General features: G+C 38.0%; 1 protein-coding gene across 1 annotated transcript in view; it reads left to right on the top strand.

The window, feature by feature from the left end:
• Positions 1-19105, top strand: part of SORCS2 (sortilin-related VPS10 domain containing receptor 2) — a 99164-nt gene that overhangs the window by 44836 nt on the left and 35223 nt on the right. The window contains exons 12-13 of the mRNA XM_010134095.1: positions 4839-4930; positions 6406-6513. Coding sequence (XP_010132397.1) covers positions 4839-4930; positions 6406-6513 — 200 coding nt within the window. The remainder of the gene's footprint in view (positions 1-4838; positions 4931-6405; positions 6514-19105) is intronic.

Genomic DNA, 19105 nt, shown 5'->3' with positions numbered 1-19105 from the left:
GGGATTAAAATCTTTTTTGCTGCTTTTTATTTGTGAGACACTCAGGTAAATTTTATGTGATGAGCCCTTAAGGTGACTTTTCATGCTGTAAAAAACACAAACTGATTCCTTATTATGACAGTCAAAGAAAAAAACATCATGGCTAGCTTTTAGTTAAAACTGCTATGAAGCCTTTGAAAGAGCTTACTCAATATTTTTTATCAGAACAGTAATGCAGATTATTTTATGTATTATATGGCCTCACTCTTCATGATCAAACAGTTCTTCCAGACATTTCCTTTCTCTGTCAGAGTTCATGTCACAAAAGACAAGGCATCAGTCAGATGATATGGGAATTATTTAAACTTATTATAAATTATTTAAAATTATTATTATTAGGTCTGGTGAGCTGGCAAAAGGAGAGCGAAACTCATGTTTTAGCACAACCCTTCGCATAGGTTTAAGTCACTGACTTTGAAACTTTGCGGATATCATTGGTGAGTGCCTCTCAGCTTTCTCATGGGACGTGATGTTGCAGAGCTGTCTCAAGACTAGGAGGGGAGCAGTCTATGCTTGCGTAGAGTGACAGAGCAACTCAGAGAAGTAAATATAAAAGAGAAAAGGCAGAGAGCAAAGAGAGAAAGGAGAAAAGGCAGTTCAAGGAATTAATTAAATGTTTTCCTGAAATAATAGCAGTACTGGTTCATAGGAATATAGAACTGGGAGGAAGGTCAAAGATCATGAAATTCAACTGTGCACTCAGAGACAACATCAGACTTACTAGGAACATTGCTAACAGAGGTTTGCCAGACCTATTTGCTAATCTTTCACTGTAAGAGATTCTGCAGCTATATGGCGTTTCACCATTCTTCATAGATTTTTCTGAATAGTTAACATAATCTGACTGTGCTTTTTGCTGTTGTTCTTTCAATTTCAAAATTTTTGCTAGATAAGTTGATTTCTTCTTGTCTTTCTGTGGTTTCCTCATCACCACGTTGAAAGTTGGTTGTCAAATATTGTGTATTTCCCCTTGGAAAACAGCAGACTCAGATCCACTGATTTTTCTAATGGATCAAATTTCTGAAGTGCTTCTCCTTTTTGTTGTTCATTGATTAGACTTTCTTCTCCTGAAGCATGATAAAAATGAATGCAAAATTATAAATTTTATTAGTACTAAACAGAATGAAATGATTGCTCTTGATATCTTGACATTACTGGCACCTCATTATAGAAGGTTTCTTGTCTTAGTATCTCGGATCACATTGTTGACTCAGATTCAGTCTGTGATTCATAACTGGGACCAGTCCCTGAGTTACTACATTTGCAATACATTCTCAGTTTAAATATGATCTACCAATCATTTTCCTTCCATAATTTCTTAACCAGCTGTATACACAGCTGTGCACACTACACTACTTAAGGATTTCAACTGAATCTGTATTTCTGTAGCTTGCGTATAGTAGGGTCATATGAGAATTCAGGAAGATTTACTATGGTAGGCTATAGAGCCAGTGATCATAGGTAGAAATAAAAATGACAAAATGAGTTTTGTGAAATGAGGTTAATACTGTTGATAAATGGAAAAGTAACAACAAGGATTGTGGTAGCTACAATACTACTTGGACTGGCCTTAGTTGTTGTTCTGCCTTTCTGTTGCAAGATGCCTGAACGGCTCATTGGTATCTCCCGGAACCACCACTCCACTGCTGTACCATTTTAAGAGAAAGTGAAATTTGCGGCTGTGAATTGTACAATGTTGAACTGTAAACAGAAGTAGTTTAGGAACTGATTGACAACTAGCTTTAACGTCCCTGCAGCAGCAGCAATCTGGCCCGTAAGAGAAGGAAATCTCACCTTGACGTTCTCATGAACTAAGTAGGCTTAGATCATCTTAAGTGAACCACAAAGATGTAACCTAAGGTGAACTTGTGGAACAGATATGTATATTTGGAAGTCTATTATACCAAGAAAACAATATCATAATGTGATACTGAGGCAGATGGATAAATAAATCTTGCATCCTAGGAGAAATGGGCTAGCTTTGAACAATTTGACACCGTACAGGTTTGAAACTTTCTTTTTTTTTTTTTTTGTTCTGCCTATGGGGCCTGATTTTTAAAATGTTAGGATACTCTGTGAAATGCTGTGGATGACCTTATGTATGCATGTGTGTTTTATTTATTTTTTAAAAGATATTTTGTTCAAGTTATGGTTGCCATTGCTATTTCAAAAGCAATTTTCAGTTGTGCTTGAAATAGGGCAGAGTAAGAGAAAGGTCTGGCTTTCAAGAGAAATGGCTTAAAATGAAAAAATCAGCAACAAGAAAGCTTTCATATTGATCTGCTAACAACGTAGCTAGTGTAGAAAAAAAGTGCTCAATTAAGCTAATAAGGTTACCCAGAAAGTCTGCTGTATATCTAGAAACTGGATCTAGATCTCTGGAGCTTTAGTCCAGTGCTTTGTTTGTTGCAATATTATTTCTGTGTCAAAACCTTTTGTATCAAAGCAAATTGGAAAACCCTTGTTTAAGGGGGAATACTTGTTTTTCTGCAGACATCTTAAGAGATGGGTGGTAACACCTTTAAGCACATAAGGAAAGGCTGAATCTCAGCCTCTCATCCTGGCAAGGTCCAGCTGGCTCATTCTGTGTAGGAAAACTTCTTTTTCCAGATTTTAATTTAGAAATTAAAATCACTAGATGAGAGAAGAAAGTGACTTTGGGCATTTGGGGTTACTTTTGAAGCTTCTGTATTTCAGAGAAAAATTCTGTGGAATATATTTTTCCAGGATCATTTAAACATGTTTTCATTGGTTTCAGGGAGCTCTCCTAATTGATCCCAACAGGTATTCTGGCCTAAATAACTGCCAAAGTTATTAGATACAGCAAAAAACATTTAAAGCAGAAGGAGGAGAGGCAGAGAAAAGAGGTTGACATTATGAATTTAAATAATGTAAGAGGCTTGAAAAACAGAAGGAAAAACATAAAAATGGGTTGTAAAGATGTAGTTCTGTAGTGGCTGGCTACTAGTAAGGATCATAACCAATTTATTACCTGGCTTTGGTTATTGGAGAGACGTATGACGGAAATCGTGGCTGACTGTGAACACATATTACGTGTTAGTGGGTTTGAACTTCCGCTCTGATGCTGGGAACCACCTTTACCTAAATAATGAAAACTGTTAGTCTTGGTTTTTTTCCAGAAAGTAGAGATAAATGTTTACTTTCTTGCTGAACTCCACAAGCATGAAATGATTAATTCTTTTCAATGTACTGAAGATGAAGACTTGCTTTCATAAGGAATTTCATACGTTTTTGTTATAAACTATTTGAAATGTGTGCAAGAAGAGGATGTTGTAAAGATAGTATTAATATGCCTGTAATGCATCTGCTGTGCTTTATAGTGTGCTAAAGCTATAAAATGGTACATGAGGAAGTGCTATGGTGCTTTTCTGGGAAAACCTAATTTGGGTAAAATGATGCAGATACCAGCTTCCTTTATCTTCAGTGTGGTGGTGAAGCTTTTGGACACTTGTCCCAGCATGTGCTGCTTCATTTTGATTTGAGCAAAAGTTCAAAGTTTAGATGAGAATCAAAACTCTGCTTGATTATCTGACTCCAGCTGATCTCATCCTTTTGAAGTGCATCTAAAAATTAATGTCTGTCCTTTACTGAATTCTCTTCCAAATTATGTAGCTGTGTGGGACAAGCAGATAGGACTGTAAATGCCTCATATCAGGGTTTTGCCTGTAAACTGTCAACTCTGAAAAACAGATCAGGCACTCGAAGCCCTAGGAATCTCATAAAATGTGCTCTTACTAGATGAGAGGAATACTGAATTCTCAATTTAAGTCAAATGCTATTTTTGAAGTAATTGTGAATGTGCTTTAAAATACTTTTCCCCACTCTGGTTCAGTCCTGCTGATAAATACTCTAAATGTAGCGTTTAGGATTCGCAAAAAGGAAACATTGAGTATTGTCAGTATTTTCTCATTCAAGGCAAAGTAAAGCTACCTTTTATGTTTTTCACTTTTGTTTTGTCAAAAGGTGTAGGAGAATGCATGTTTATTTATTAAATCCTAAGTCTGTTTAGTAACTCTCACTTTATCACCTGCTCGTATGTTAAATGAACTTTCACAGGTTAATAACATAAGTAAACCCCATCTTAAAATAGATTTGAGATGTGAAAAGGGGAAGATATCTATCTACCTTTTCATTTATTTTAGTACTGCTGCTGACCTCTAGAAAATGAATGAAAATAATGTAGGAAATTTTGAATCCTTTATGCCATGAAATCAAAATAACATGTATTTTGGTTCAGAACTCAGAGCAGCTTCTGTGTGAAATCACATGAAGTCTGACTTTAAATAAATCATTGACACTGGAAATGCAGAAAACATCCTTGAACCAATTATTTCAAGTTCTGTAGAGTCTGGAGAACATGTGAGAAAGTCACAGACAGTAGTACTTTTCCTACTTAGAATTAGACTACAAAGCATTTTATTCTGCAGGATACACAGAATATGGCAAATACTGAAGTAAGGTGATAGGTCATTTGGTGATATATAATAGGAAGGAATGCAGAATGCATACTGTGAGAAATATAAGCTTGGGCTAAAATCACTTTAGGCAGTTTAATCTGACTGTGATTTGAACCTGAACATTTTCTGATTCACCTGCTTAATTTTCTTTTCTTTTATAGCTGGGAGAAATATAAGAGTTAAACTGACTTTTATGTTGCTTTCAATTTGAAGTGCAGACATTATAAATATCTAAGTCTTCTAATCCTGGTTTGCTTGTACATTTTATTTCTGCTGGTTTTTGTATTTGCTTAGCTGGCCTTTTTTTGTCTGACTTTGTAGGTCTTTGAAGAAGAGCACCACATCTTGTACCTGGACCATGGTGGAGTTATTGTGGCCATCAAAGACACCTCTATCCCTCTGAAAATACTCAAGTAATCCTACAGTCAGTTAGAGTAGAGCTATTGTGTATTCATGACCTCAGGCAAAGTTCAGAGTATAAGACGAGCATTTCAATTGTGATCATGTATGAAATGCACGTGGAGCCAGCTTAATTTAATATTCATTAAATCAACCAAAATCCTTAAAGATTACTTCCTGGTGCTGAAGGTACCAAGGCATAGTGTATTAATCATAGTAAAATTTTCTTGCATCAGCATATTTTCCTTTAAAAGGCTATCCTGGAATTCTACAGTACAAGCCCTGTTCAGCATGATTGTTGTCTGACACTGCTTTGCACCAGCAGTATATGACAATGATGCTCAACCTCTGATGCTTATGTGGCTTAGGTATCCAGTCAGGGTAGTTCATCCATAGTGAAAGAAATCTCTGTGCCCTCCAAGGGCCAAAGTGAAAGAAGACGTTGGAGAATAGCCCTGAGTTGCTCTGGCGAGAGCAGTAAAATGTAGACCTTGGGTGCCAGCGGGGAAAGGATTTACGTGTGCTTATGTGCTGTGTAACACTGTATGCAAAACACCCAGTTCATCTGAGATATCCATGCGTAAATTAGCTGTAGTATGCATAGATCCTGCCATAACGTGATACTGCAGCAAATGCCTTCTCAGCTTGTGTGGCAGGAAAGGTTTGCTGCAAAGCATTGTGTATCAAGTATCTAGTCTTAAACTGCACCTTAGTGAAGCAAAATATGGTAGCCTTGTGTAATGGCATACAAAACAGTCACCTTCAGCATAAAAAACATAAGAGATATTTATCACTTGTGACTAGGCTCGTTTTTACATCATAGTGTGTACACTGTAGGGTCTAGGCTATGTACTTGGCTAGCTAGAATGAAAGTCATCGTTAACCTACAGCACCCAAAAGACCTGGCAGAAATGCATGGAAGAGAGACTTTGAATCATAAATTTTGGGTGCATAGAGTATTTGAAATGTGTTTCGCTGATTCATCAGCATCTCTTGCAAATTTTTAAGTGGATGGTAGCAGCTGTGAAGAGTCAATATCTCAGTGTCTGCAGACACTGCACAGCCCACGTGTTTTAGCAAGTGGTCTGTTTTGCCTGTTGTGTTTCCCTGACCTCTGTTTAACAGGCCTCTAGCTCACAGACTACTAGAAAGAATGAAGTGTAAATTAACTTGCTCTTGAACCTACAAGGTAGCAAGATAGTCTGTTGACAGACCTCAGTTTTCATATGCCTGAGAATTTCCATTGTTGTGGTAAATTTATTATATGCCTTCTAATAAAGATGTGAGCACTTGGATACATCGCTGAGAAAAAAGATCACATCAATATGATATTCTAGCCTAATATGATAATGCTGTCCAGGCGTATTGTATTTTGGTGATTGTAAATCCTGGGCTTTAGTGGTGAGGGATTTTTTTTTTTCAACTAATACATGAATTCTGTTTTGTATAATAACAGTTGTAAATGAAAACAATTTCTGCTTTTTTACAGGTTCAGCATAGATGAAGGCCAGACTTGGAGTACACATAATTTTACCAGCACTTCAGTCTTTGTAGATGGCTTACTTAGTGAACCTGGAGATGAGACACTGGTCATGACGTATGTCTCTGGTTTCACCTCTTTTTTCAAGGCTCTCTCTGCTTATGTACTTGAGCATGCTTTTAATTGTTGATGTTGGAGATAGTCCTCAAGTCAGTGGCTTTTGCTTCTTGCAGTCACAGAGACTCTTACACTGATGTCGAAACAGCCCTAGTATGCAACCTGTCTTTGAAATTATCGAGGTGCAGTATTTCAGATTGTAAAGATGAAGTGTTACCTTCATGTGAAATTTTGCAAAGTTACTAGGGAGAGTGGAACAATAGGACTGCAAATACAAAAACTGAGAAACATAGGTTAAAACACCACTATTTCCTGCATTTTTCCTGTTTTCTACAGATTCTTAGGCAGCCTTCAGAAATGTCAAATAACTATCCTTTCTTCTTGTGAAAATTGTCTTCATGGTGTAAACAGCTATATTGTTGTCCTAGTAACTAACACTGCAGTACTTTGTGTAACCCAACAATGTGCTAACAAATAACATTTTTATTCTGTGCAGTGTCTGAGGCAGATGCTGTGAATAGAGTTAAAAATAGTTCTGCAACTCAGGCCCCTGTTTATCTGTCTTTTTCCAAAGGGCCAGGGACTTCTGGACCTGAGCTACAGGTTTTGCTATGCCTCTAGGATAAATGCTAATATTTTAGAAGCGCCTGGAAGTAAAAAATACCTGCCCATTTAGGGAGAAAGGCACATGCTGACTGCAGCATGAAAGGGGGAATGCAGTTGAAGGCATGCAGGTTGTTCAACGTGTTCCTCTCAGAACAGCTCGTGTGATCCTTTGTATTGGAACTCAGTGGGTTCAGGACATGCTTTTTCTCTCGTGAGTTACAATTAGAGCTGCCTTTGACATGTACCAGTAGCACTTTCCCCAGGTGAAAAAAAAAATAACTAGCCCATCCTGGAGTTGTGTAAAGGATCCTCAGCAAAACAAAAATCCTACCCAATGTACTTAAAAACATTGTGCCAAGTTCATAATGCTGTACTGCGCAGAGGTGAGTTTGGTCTGTTAGTTCTTTCTTTCTCCACTGTCCCATTTGTCCTCCATTATACGTATATGACCTGAGAAGGACAGAATCATCCCACCATCTTCCCCTTCCCTCAAGAACAGTGGGGTTTTTATGGTATAATATATGCCACGTGACAATACTTAAGCCTCTGAATGAAGGATTTCCATTGATTTCAGTGGAAGTAGAGATCAAAAGTTTGTCCTAAACTGTACTTACTGGCAGATAAAATGATGGGTGAGGACTATATGCTACAGCTTCTTTTCTTATTAAGTATCATTAAAACTCTAATTTTGTACAGACATATTTAAATATCTGGCTGAATGGGCTAAAGAGCTCTTGCAAAACATGATGCCTTTTTGAAATCATCCATTTGAAATATACAAAACTGTAGCTAGATTTGGTACATGAACCCAGGCTGACAAAAATACATCATGTGTCTTATATGTATCTAAGGGCAGAACAAGAGTCTGACTCCAGCATCTCAATGCCAGGCTTGTAGGATCTTACTTTGCAGCTATTTCTACTGAATACGGAAGACATCAAACACTATCACAAGCTGACGCTGAACAGACTTGCAGCCTTCCTACCAGATTCCAAAGATAATGAGAAGAATAAATCTGCAGTACGTGTTTCTTTCTTGCTACTGTATCAGCTTCCTTGTCTCTCCTACTGCTTTTGGTTGGCTTTTACCTTCAGTGTGGTGTTGTCTGCCCGGTGGTGCTCTGTCTGTCTTTATACCAAGACCTTTTGTCATTCTGACTGGCTTAGGTCATTTTGTCTGAAAACTTGGCGCTTGTACTGAGTTGCTGCACATGATTTAATCTACAGTGATTTGCTGCTTTTCAGAAATGTCATCCACTGATATGCAGTCCCTGGAAAAAGAAAAATCCACTCTGCCATCTTTTCCACTTTTTTAGATAAAAAGTGTTTTCTCTTATAGGTAGAAGATGGTCAGATGAACTTGTGTTTATTTTTTACTTATACAGGAATTTCGTTTTCTCCCTTTGGTATGGAGTTTGTTTGAATAAGGACTTTGAACAAAGAGTCCAATGTCAAAACTGCATAAATTAGGAGAGACACCACAATTCTAAAGTGGGGAGGTAATAACTGAAAAAGCGTACAGCAAAATTGTGGAACAAACACTATTTCATTTAAAGCTTCTAGAATAAACTCACGGAAGAGCCAAAAAATATTTTGCTTGTATTGAAAGAAGCTGTTACTTTACGGTAAAATCCTGGTTCCACTGAATTCAGTTTACGGATTTCCTTCAAGTTCTAAAATTTGTATAAAAAAAAAATCCACATAAAGATTACCTGGGAAAGATATTAAGGGACCTGGTAACACTGTGTGAAAGAGACTTGTCATTCTCCACATGGTGGCTGGGATTTTGAGCTGACTTTTAAGAGACTTCCATTTGAATTCCTGTTCTGTCCTAACTTATCCTAACTAGTACTGAAGAAATACGGAAATGTGAACCTGGTTGCCTCAAGTCTTCATTTCAAAAAGTTTTGTGTTTTCTCCAAAATAGAGAAAAAACAATTGTTGACTTGTCAGAAGTTTTCACAAAACTGAGTTGTCATCTGCCAGTCGACATTAATATAAACCATTCATCCAAGTCCCCTGCAGTATTCAAAACATGTACACTCAAATGCCAAGGAAATTTTTATTCCATTGTGCTCTGCAATAGACTTAGTTAAGATTTTTAGGAGTTTTAAGTGGTGAAGTATTCAAAAACTTTAGGAAACTCATTCTGTGTAAAAATCAATTTCTAAATACACCCAGTTAAGAGTTTTAGGAAAGATCAGCAATGAAGTATTCATAAAGTTGAGGAAACTAGATCTGTGTAAAAATTAATTTCTAGATAAGGAGCTCAAATCCATCACCTATTACTGAATTAACAAGATTTGCCAAGAAATTTTCTCAACTATCTGATACATATTCATCAAAATAATGCATGGTCTGGTAGGCTTTATTTTGTTCTATGTTCTTTAAGAATGAAGCTTACTGCAACCCAGTTTTATACTTAACAATATATTATATTTGTGAAAAATTGCTTAATAACACTGGATTGAGTAATGGTCTAACTCAGTGGAAAAAGGAAAAAAATTGTGCATGTCTGAAATATTGATGTTTCTCTTCACAGGAAGTATTTCATATAATGAAAGTTTCAAACCTTTCAAACCTCTGCGAGTGTTTCCCAAACCACGTTATTTGGATTGCAGTGTAAACCCAGCAGGCATGATAACCATAGTGCCACAGACCACGGGCCCTTTTAGAAGGCCAATAAGAGGACATAAAATGATTGCTTTATGTCATGTATTTTTTTCAGGGGGATTTTTTTTCTAAGGACTCATAATGACTTAAGATGGCTGATAGAAACTTTATGTCGTCTCTGATCTGCAGAAGTCCTGCATGTGTGCTTTGCTGTCTTGAAGGTCCATTGCAGCATTCCTGTTGTGTTCCTGGTAGCAAGAAAAATGGAACCAAGAAAATGGTCTAGTTTAAACTTAATCAGAACAAGGCAGATATGATATTAACAGGTGTTAGATATTAAGGAGAACTATCTGGATTTTTGTAGCTGTCACTTCTACTAGGAATGTCATCCTTACCTTTAACATCCGTAACAGTCGACATTACGCGTAGTTTGTGGGGCCTATTGCTGTGCCACACGTGGCAACACACTACTGTTGTCTTTAAGTATCTTAGTAGGTGGAAGTACTTCTCTGTCATGCAAGTTCTTCACTACTAACTTTCTCATACTGCAAACCTTTAAAAAGTTAGATAAAGCCTCATTGTGTGACAGAATAGCTGATTTCCCAAGGCAAACTCTAAGTTTTCTTTGCAGCCCATTAATGTCCTGTTTGAGAAGCATTCCTCAGTTATGACACGGTTGTTCTGTTCTCTGCATAATGAGGAACATAGCTGTTTAGCTCTCTGTCTGTTTAGTGGCAAGTCTAATGTGTTTGCTGGCATCTCTGTGGACACAGATGTTAGCAGAAGTGAGTCAGTTCATCGTAGTGTCACTGCCAACCTGTGGTCTTGGAGGCAAGTCTGTGGGGCTGCTCCTCTCTCTGCCTCTACTCAAAAGAAGTTCAGTGGATAAAGCTTTTTGGATTCTTTTGTTTCCATAAACAGTGTTTCTCGTAACACATTCAGAAGCATGGGAACAGTGATGTTTTCAGTGTCTTGCTAAAGCCTGTATTTAGTACATTTTAAGGGAAGACCTGGAAATATATTTGGATAAGAGGAACTTCAAGGTTAGGAATACATGTCCTGTGGAAATCTTTTGTCCCTTTTTCCCTATTTAAATGGGCAGAGAAGGACAGAAAAAGGGTGACGTGACTTTTTCATTCAGGTAGAGTCTTTGTGTCGTTTTGAGCCCCTCTCTTTAAGTGCCTGCAGTTGTGGTGCTCTAACTTCTGTCTCAAGGATACGGTTCGATTTTAGTTTCTACTTCTAAGGAATGGTGATGATGAGGTAGACATTAGAACTTAGGCCAATAATAAGATTGTTCGAACATTTTAGTTTGGGGTGGGGCCTTGAACTCCACTTTGCTATATTTTTCTCTCAAAATGAAGGAGCCACAATTTAGGTGATCATAGGCTATTTACTCTGCCAGGTGAAGTCTGAGGAATTGTCTACCTGTGACAAAAGAGATTTGATTTTTGAATATGTGAGTAGAAAAAAAATTAGCTAATGAATTAATTATAACATTTTGTAAGTATCCCAAATTAATATGGTCTTTAAGGCGACAGCAGACACATGAACCATGAAAAGCTATCCTCCTCAATGCCATATGATTCTCTTTAATCCATTCTTTTCACTGTCCACCTTGTATTTACTTCTGCATACTTCTGCATCAAGCTAGGCAGTAAATCTGCTTTCTTTGCCAAATAGCTCACATGTTAAAACCTTGTTCTTGGACAGGAATTTATCAGATAGATAGAAATAAATGTTGGAGGTAAATGAAAAACGTAATGAAGCTACTGAGCTTCTGGATAAAATGGGAACATACTCATCCTGCTCCTCCCCAGCACTTCTCAGAAGCTAAGCATTCATTTCTGTTCTTTTTCCCCAAAAGATCTGAAACAAAGATGTTTTGGCATAAGAGAATGAATGTCATTTTTTTTTGTGAGGGGGGGGGGGCGCAGAAAACAATGAAAGAACATATTTTCATTAAATTTCAACTGAATTGTTTCATCCCCTCATTTTTCACTTTGGCAGCCAAACAAAAAGAAAAGAAAACAAAACGAAACAAATAAACCCACACCACCCAACCCGCCCCCCCTACTTTTCTCTGTGGTGCATTAAGTATATGCATGTGTTTGTAGTTTAAGGCACTTGAATCATAAGTGTCTCAGCATATTTGCACATGATCTCTTGTGTACACAAGCAGTGTTAATGTGCCTTTATGTAGGCAGGTGTCTACTTTAGCACATGGAAGCATTCATCATTTCTGTAGTTGCAATTTAGGAAGGCCACTGAAAAGATGACCTCTGTTACATTCTTTTGAGGAATTAGAAAAATATGTGGAATTATCATCTTGATGTATAACAGACTGCAGCTTGAATCTTACATTACTTTCATCCATTTTACTAGTCTGAATCCTTTGACTTATCTGGCTTTTGTTGATTTTGTAATGATGTACAGGAAGCAAAGACAACTGTTAGAAGGAAAGCATGTCTATAAAGATTCATCTGTCATTTTCCTTTTGAAAATTGTAGGCTTTAAATAGCACTGTAGGGGGTAGTCATGGCTAACCTGTTCCTCCAACCCATATCCCCTTGGAGAATCTCTCATTAATAATGTTAATGCTTCTGTGATTAAGGAGAACACTACCTGTTGGCAGTGGTTACACTAAAGATAAAGTACGTTCTTCCATGCCTCGACCTCATCACTTTATTCCCTCAACTTTGTAATTTATTTACAGATTTTGGCATGGGGAGGTCATGTGTCTTCCTGTTTGTTCAAGGGTACTGTAGTAATATGAACTACAACAGGCAAAGCAAAAAGAAGATTGTCACATTTATTTGCTTTTTCATTTATATCGTCATCATTTGTAGTAAAGGTCTAAGTGAAGCAAAGAACTCAGCTCTTAGAGCTCACCGAAAATTGACAAGAAAATTCTAACACGCTTTGCCTTTTAAGCAAAAGACAGCTGAGAAAGTTACTGCTGGTTTAACGTACTGCTGTTTGAACGGCCTCTGATACCCAGTGAACTGAAAGGTGGATTAAGTATTCAATCTGAAATGGCAATTGTGTTATAAAAATAATCAGGGAGGTGTAACAGTTAAAAAAATATTTTAACAGTACAGTAATTCCGCTGACAATTGAGATTGCTACTAATAGCATTTACTACAGGATAAGAAGCCTTATGTAGGGAACAGGATCTAAATATCACTTTTTTGTATAGCTCTGTGACTGATTCCATTTAAATGAATACTTTCCAGGAGATAGCCTGAAAGATGCTAAAATAATTAACTACCACCTCTGAGAATCTGTTTTCCTTTCCCAGCTTGGTCACATTTGTTGGATTTTGAGGTTTAGAGCCACAAAGGGTTTCTGGTACCTGCCTTTTTGCACATGCTTGGACATCTTTGCTTAGATGCTGCACTTAAGAAATTAAACATGTTATCCAAGATAGAGCCACTGAGATTTCCCATGTCACCTGTATGTGGAGTCCTCAAGTGATCCTGATCTAAATCCTATCTTTTATTGTCAGTTATTCATATATTTGAAGGCTCTCCCAAAAACCTAGAGGTCCTGTTCCACCTTAACTGACATGTCAAGTCAGCAGAGTGTGTCAACAGAGCAGTACAGCACTGTGCAAATTGTGCTACCTTGGCAGCTTGCTGTATCGAACATCACAGTTGATGACAAAGTCATACAGAGGAGGGCAAAACCCAGTGTAGCACTTGGGAGATTAAAGCAGCATGTCTAGAATGATAGAGGCATCTGATTTCAAACAAAAGTAGCTGTGCAACATGCAGTTGTCATCACTACCTCCAGTTGTCTTCAGTACAACTGGAAAGCTTGGACAATTTGTTATATTAACATCTGAATAAATTCCACATGTGTCGTCTTTGTGACAGCAGTATGGCAGGATCACTCCCGCCATTCTGAGGTCTTTGAGTGTTGTCAGATATTCAGCAGTAAAGCAAAACTGTTGCAGGTTCAGCTATGCTGCTCTGAAGATCTGGTGGGTGTATCAGACATCAAGCTGCTCAAAGGCATTTTCTTTGTCTGGAGATGATGTGGCTAACAGCTCAAAGGTAAACCATCATAATATTACAAAACGTTGCTCAAAGTGTGTCTTAATTTATGTGGCATCAGATCGATGATATGGGACACTGCAGCTAAAATCCACCTGCTCTGGCAAAGAATGTTTTGATGCTGTGAAAGCCTATGAACAAAGTCCTGAAGTGTACGCAGAAAAGCTAAAGAGGAAGGCAGGTGTAGTGGTTATAAAAAGATGCCTGTGACGTCTGAGATGAGAAGTGTGTGGTCAAAACCAGGCTCGCTTCTCCTGAGTGAAGTCATGGAAGCTGAATGTTTACTTAATAAGTTTTTGGCAGTCCCCAGCATCAGCACCGTTATAGCTGCAGTCAGGAGATTTTCAAGTGACACGACAGCAGACAACACAGTGATTACTGCTTATCTGAACTAGGAACATCTATTGAATAGATGCTCTTTTCTATTGAATAGAAATGTGAATTTACTGCAAAAGATTATCATTGCATATAATTTCTGTTAAATTAGCTCCCCCGATTATGAGCTTTATCAGGAACAGAAATAACCAGCAATCTTCCAGCAAATAGTTTAAATGAGTTAGCTTAAAAACTGCATTAAACTGTCTTAGCTATCAAATGATGCAATCGAATTAAAAAATGATCTGCTCATAAATGAACAAGGAACAAATGTACAAAGTTGTTATGGCAACTGAAACACTGGAGTTAAAATTATGGATCCCAAATTCTTGCAAATAAAAGTAAATGAGTTTCCAAGGTAATTGGAATTTCTTTCAAAAATTATCACAGCATCATCTTTCATAGCTTCAACAGAATTGATTTGATGGCTTTCTAATGAAATGTAATTAATCAAGAAGAACGTTTTAGTAGCTTATGAATTACTATCATCTTGCTATTTAACTTCTAATCATGAGTTACACTTCCTGCACTGTTCCAGTTTTTTCCATTCATATGATTTAATTGGACATGTATTTTGCACCTGAGCAATTAGATTGAGAGGGCTGTTATGTGTTGCTTTATTGTAGCTCATATTTTTGTCTAATCCATTGAATCCTACTGAAAACATGCCTTGCTTCCTTACTTTGGAAAAATACTTAGTTTTAATTCTAGTGATATTTAGCAATGTATTTAAATGGCTCCTCTGATGTGTCTACAAAACCCTGTCCTCAACAGGGCCACAAGGGTTATTGCAGTTAATAAGCAGGAGGCCGTGTTTCCAAACAGTTTGCTCAGCTGGGTACAGCTGAGATACTGGATTCCTTAGGAAACTTGCCCCAGGAATAACTAAGATGTATGGCTGCATTTTTCGTGGGTTTGTGGCTGTGCTGGGATATTTCCTTGAATCTTCGGCATTTTACTTAAGCCAGAGAATGGTGGAATTGGTGGTGCAGTTATTGTGCTCTGTGAGAACATGGTTTTCAGTCTGTAGAATCAGCCATCATGGAAATGAATATTTTTTGCAAGAGGCTGGACTGACAGGCAGAGAGGTTATTTCTGTCTATTCCACAGAAGAGAAGCTTACGCTTTGCCCATTGAAACAGTGCCTTTGCTATATAAAGATACGGTTTGCACTTAGCTTACGTATTATTCTAGTAGAATTTGCATAATCTCTAGAGTAATTTCTATAATTTTTATATAGCTAAAGGATGCAGAACTGGACAATATCTCAAAAGTTTATCTAATCTCTAGCTCTAATCTTGTTGTTTCACTAATTTCTTGTTCCAGTGAGGGAGAATTAACAGCCTCAACAGCTTGTATCATTACCATTAGAGTCACAAAATGGTTGGAAGGGACCTCTGAAGGTCATCTGGTACAACCCACCTCCTCAAGCAGGGCCACCTAGAGCTAGTCACCCAGGACTATGTCCAGATGTTTTTTTTGAAGACTCTGCAATCTCCTTGGGCAGCCTGTACCAGTGCTCAATCAACTTCACAGTAAAAGAAGTGTTTCTTGATGTTCAGAGGGAACCTGCTGTGTTTCAGTTTGTGCCCATTGCCTCTAGTTCTGTCACTGGACACCACGGAAAAGAGCCCATCTCTGTCTTCTATGCACCCGCCCTTCAGGTCTTTATAGACATTGATAAGATTCTCCCTGAGCCTTTTCTAGGCAGAACAGCCCCAGTTCTATCAGCCTTTCTTCATAGGAGAGATGCTCCAGTCTCTTCAGCATCTTTGTAGAGACATCTGGGTAGTCTGTCCGTATGTCTCTTCTACTGAGAAGCCCTTCTCTTCTACTGAGAACTGGACACAGCACTCCAGGTGTGGCCTTGCCAGTGCTGAGGAGAAAGAACTAGAGAATTGCGTAACAGTATCCTTTAAGTTTACTGATCCTTGTCTTTCCTCCTTTTTGCCCTTTCTCCAGGTCTCTTTGAAGACAACTCCTCAATCTACAGAAAGACTTTTTGAAGACATTTTGTTGTACTTTTCAGTTTTATCTCTTCCAATTCTTTCAATCTTCCATCATTGGTTCAATTTTCTAAGCAGCTTATGAGTCATCCTTTCCCCTCTTCAAAGTCATTTTTAGTGGGTGTGTAAATGTGCATATAACATACAAAATTAGACACCATATTCTTTCAGAGGCTCCACCAATGCCAAGTTTATAAAAACAATCGTCTCTATGTCTGCTGTTTTCCAGTTATGAATACAACCTAGAATTAGTCTTCCTTCTTCTGCAAGAACATTGCATTCCTGTTTTAATTCCCCCAAATACCCCAAGCCCTTTTTTTGATAGTTGAAAGGCATTCTCCATTTTGGTTTTGCACCTTTGTTCTGGGTTTTTTTTTCCTAAGAGTACTTTTTACAACTGGTTTTAGAGTATTGCATCATGCTGATTTCTGAGTGTTGCTTCCATCAGTCAGTGTCAATTCCCTTCCTTCTGTGTTATCTGCAAAATGTTGTGGGTTTGTTATTTGGCCTCATGGGTGTTAATGAAAAAATTTACTGTGGACACATCATATCTTTGTGGTACACATCAAAATATTTCCCTGTTTGATAATTGCTTTTTTGAAAATGGATTCTTCTGATTGGATGTGTGCTCCCATTTCTCGTTACAATGATTTTGTCTGCACTGATGTTTTCTTTTTGACATTAGCCCAGTGTCAGCTAGAACTGAGTAACAGTTTAAACAAAGGTCAAAGTATGCTACATTTTCTGCTTTCCTTTATCCCCTAAGCCAGTTACCCTGTAGAAGAAGGAAATTACATTAGTTTGACATGATTTGGTTTTGACAAATCTGTGGTGACTTTTATTATCATTTTAATTATCTTCAAGGTGCTTCTAAGTGGATAGTTTAATAATTTGTTTGGTATCTTCATGGATATCAAAATTAATTCCATGCCTCCCTGGGCTCTGTTTTGCTGGTTAATATGTTGTCATCGTTTAACCCCAGCCAGCAACTAAGCCCCACACAGCCCCTGGTCAGATAGGGGAGAGAATCAGAAGGGTAAAAGTGAGAAAACTGTGGGTTGGGTTAAAGACAGTTTAATACGTAAAGCAAAAGCTGTGCATGCAAAAAAATGCAGAAATGGAATTAATTCACTACTTCCTATCAGCAGGCAGGTGTTCAGCCATCTCCAGGAAAGCAGGGCTCCATCACGTGTAATGATTGCTTGGGAAGACAAAAGACTTAACTCCAAATGTTCTCCCATTCTGTCTTCTTTCCTCATCTTCACATGCTGACCACGACTTCATATGGCCTGGAACATCCCTTTGGTCAGTTGGGGTTAGCTGTCCTGGCTGTGTCCACTTCCAGCTTCTTGTGCACCCCCAGCTTCCACGCTGGTGGGGTGGGGTGAGGAGCAGAAAAGGCTTTGACTCTGTGTAAGCTCTGCTCAGCAATGACTAAAACATCCCTGTGTTATCACCCCCAGCTTCCACGCTGGTGGGGTGGGGTGAGGAGCAGAAAAGGCTTTGACTCTGTGTAAGCTCTGCTCAGCAATGACTAAAATATCCCTGTGTTATCAGCACTGTATCCAGCAAAAATCCCAAACACAGCCCCATGCCAGCTACTGTGAAGAAAATTACCTGTATCCCAGCCAAAACCAGCACATATATATGGTTATATACACACACACACGTTTATATTTATATATGTATGTGTATATTTATATATATATAGGCAAAATATTTCCCGTTCCATAGTCATCTAGAATCACCCTCATCCTCTGTGAGGTCTCAAAGATGTTTATTAGTTGTTCAGAGATGTTGTTTTTTGCTTTTAGGAGAATTACATTATTCTGTTCTGCATTGAACTCAAACAACCATCTTCTTTCTTCTTTCATGACTAATCTGCCTGGGATAGCTAACATGAATGAAGAAAATCTCATTTGTTCTGTAGAAAATACTTTTTTTTGAGGCAGAATTGAAGCTTTGACAGGACATGGCTCCTTGCACTTGAACATAGTTGTTAAAAAATGAGTTAATAAAAGAAATGTAACCGATTTGTAAAGTCTTGTGATGTCTAAAGATGCATTTGCTGAGCTAGGTAGCTGCATAAACACATGCTGAAATCTGCCTTACATTAGTATCGTGCTTGGGAGAAAAAAAAAGATTGAGAAAAGAAAAAAGTATAGATATTTAGCATGCAAAAGACACTTCATGCTTCTCAGCAAAGACAGTCATATTGAAACAGGCATTGTGGAAAAAGCATGAGACCACCTAAGTAGTCACTTTATTGTGCAAGTAACTACAAGTGAACAAGATTATATGGTGACAGCAGCTCTCAGGATGCAGCTGAACCAGAAAAAGGAACCTAACCTGTAGGTCTCAGTGAGAGAAGTGGGACCACACACCTATGTGCACGTAAAGCCAGTGGACTAAGCCACATGTTTTTTTAGTTTTGTGTATTCTTTCTAATTCTGAGCCATTGGTACATTTAGAAGGATGGAAAGTAGATGATCTGAGTCCTTTAAGCTCAGAGCCTTACAAGAAAAAAGACATAGAAATTAAATGCAAATGTTTCTGTTTAATTAAGTGCACTTCCGATGGTGAAGTTTCCTGTTAGTATGGATTGTTCAGTCATTTTAATGTGAGCAGTATGAGTAATAATTTATGGATATCTACATCTTTGTGCTATGGCTGAGAGCAAAGACATTAGAAAGGAAAGGGGGAAATCAATGTACATCTTTAGTCTCTGCAACTATTTTTCAGCCTCTTTGGTAAACTTCAGAATTACATCCATTTACCAGGGGAGATGCTTAGTATGATGATGTGGGCTCTGTGCTGCAGAGAGTCCACTGTTTTCCCACTTCTGGTCTACCTTAGTACCACTTTGAACTTGGTATTCAGGGCAAAAGAAACGACTGTGCACAGCAGAGTGCTTTTAGCAAAACTGTACCATTCC

The sequence above is a fragment of the Buceros rhinoceros genome, unplaced genomic scaffold (assembly GCF_000710305.1).
Source record: "Buceros rhinoceros silvestris isolate BGI_N320 unplaced genomic scaffold, ASM71030v1 scaffold8084, whole genome shotgun sequence".
NCBI classification, from domain to species: domain Eukaryota; kingdom Metazoa; phylum Chordata; class Aves; order Bucerotiformes; family Bucerotidae; genus Buceros; species Buceros rhinoceros.
The sequence above is the reverse complement of the archived record's forward strand: the minus strand, read 5'-3'. Positions and strand labels throughout refer to the sequence as shown.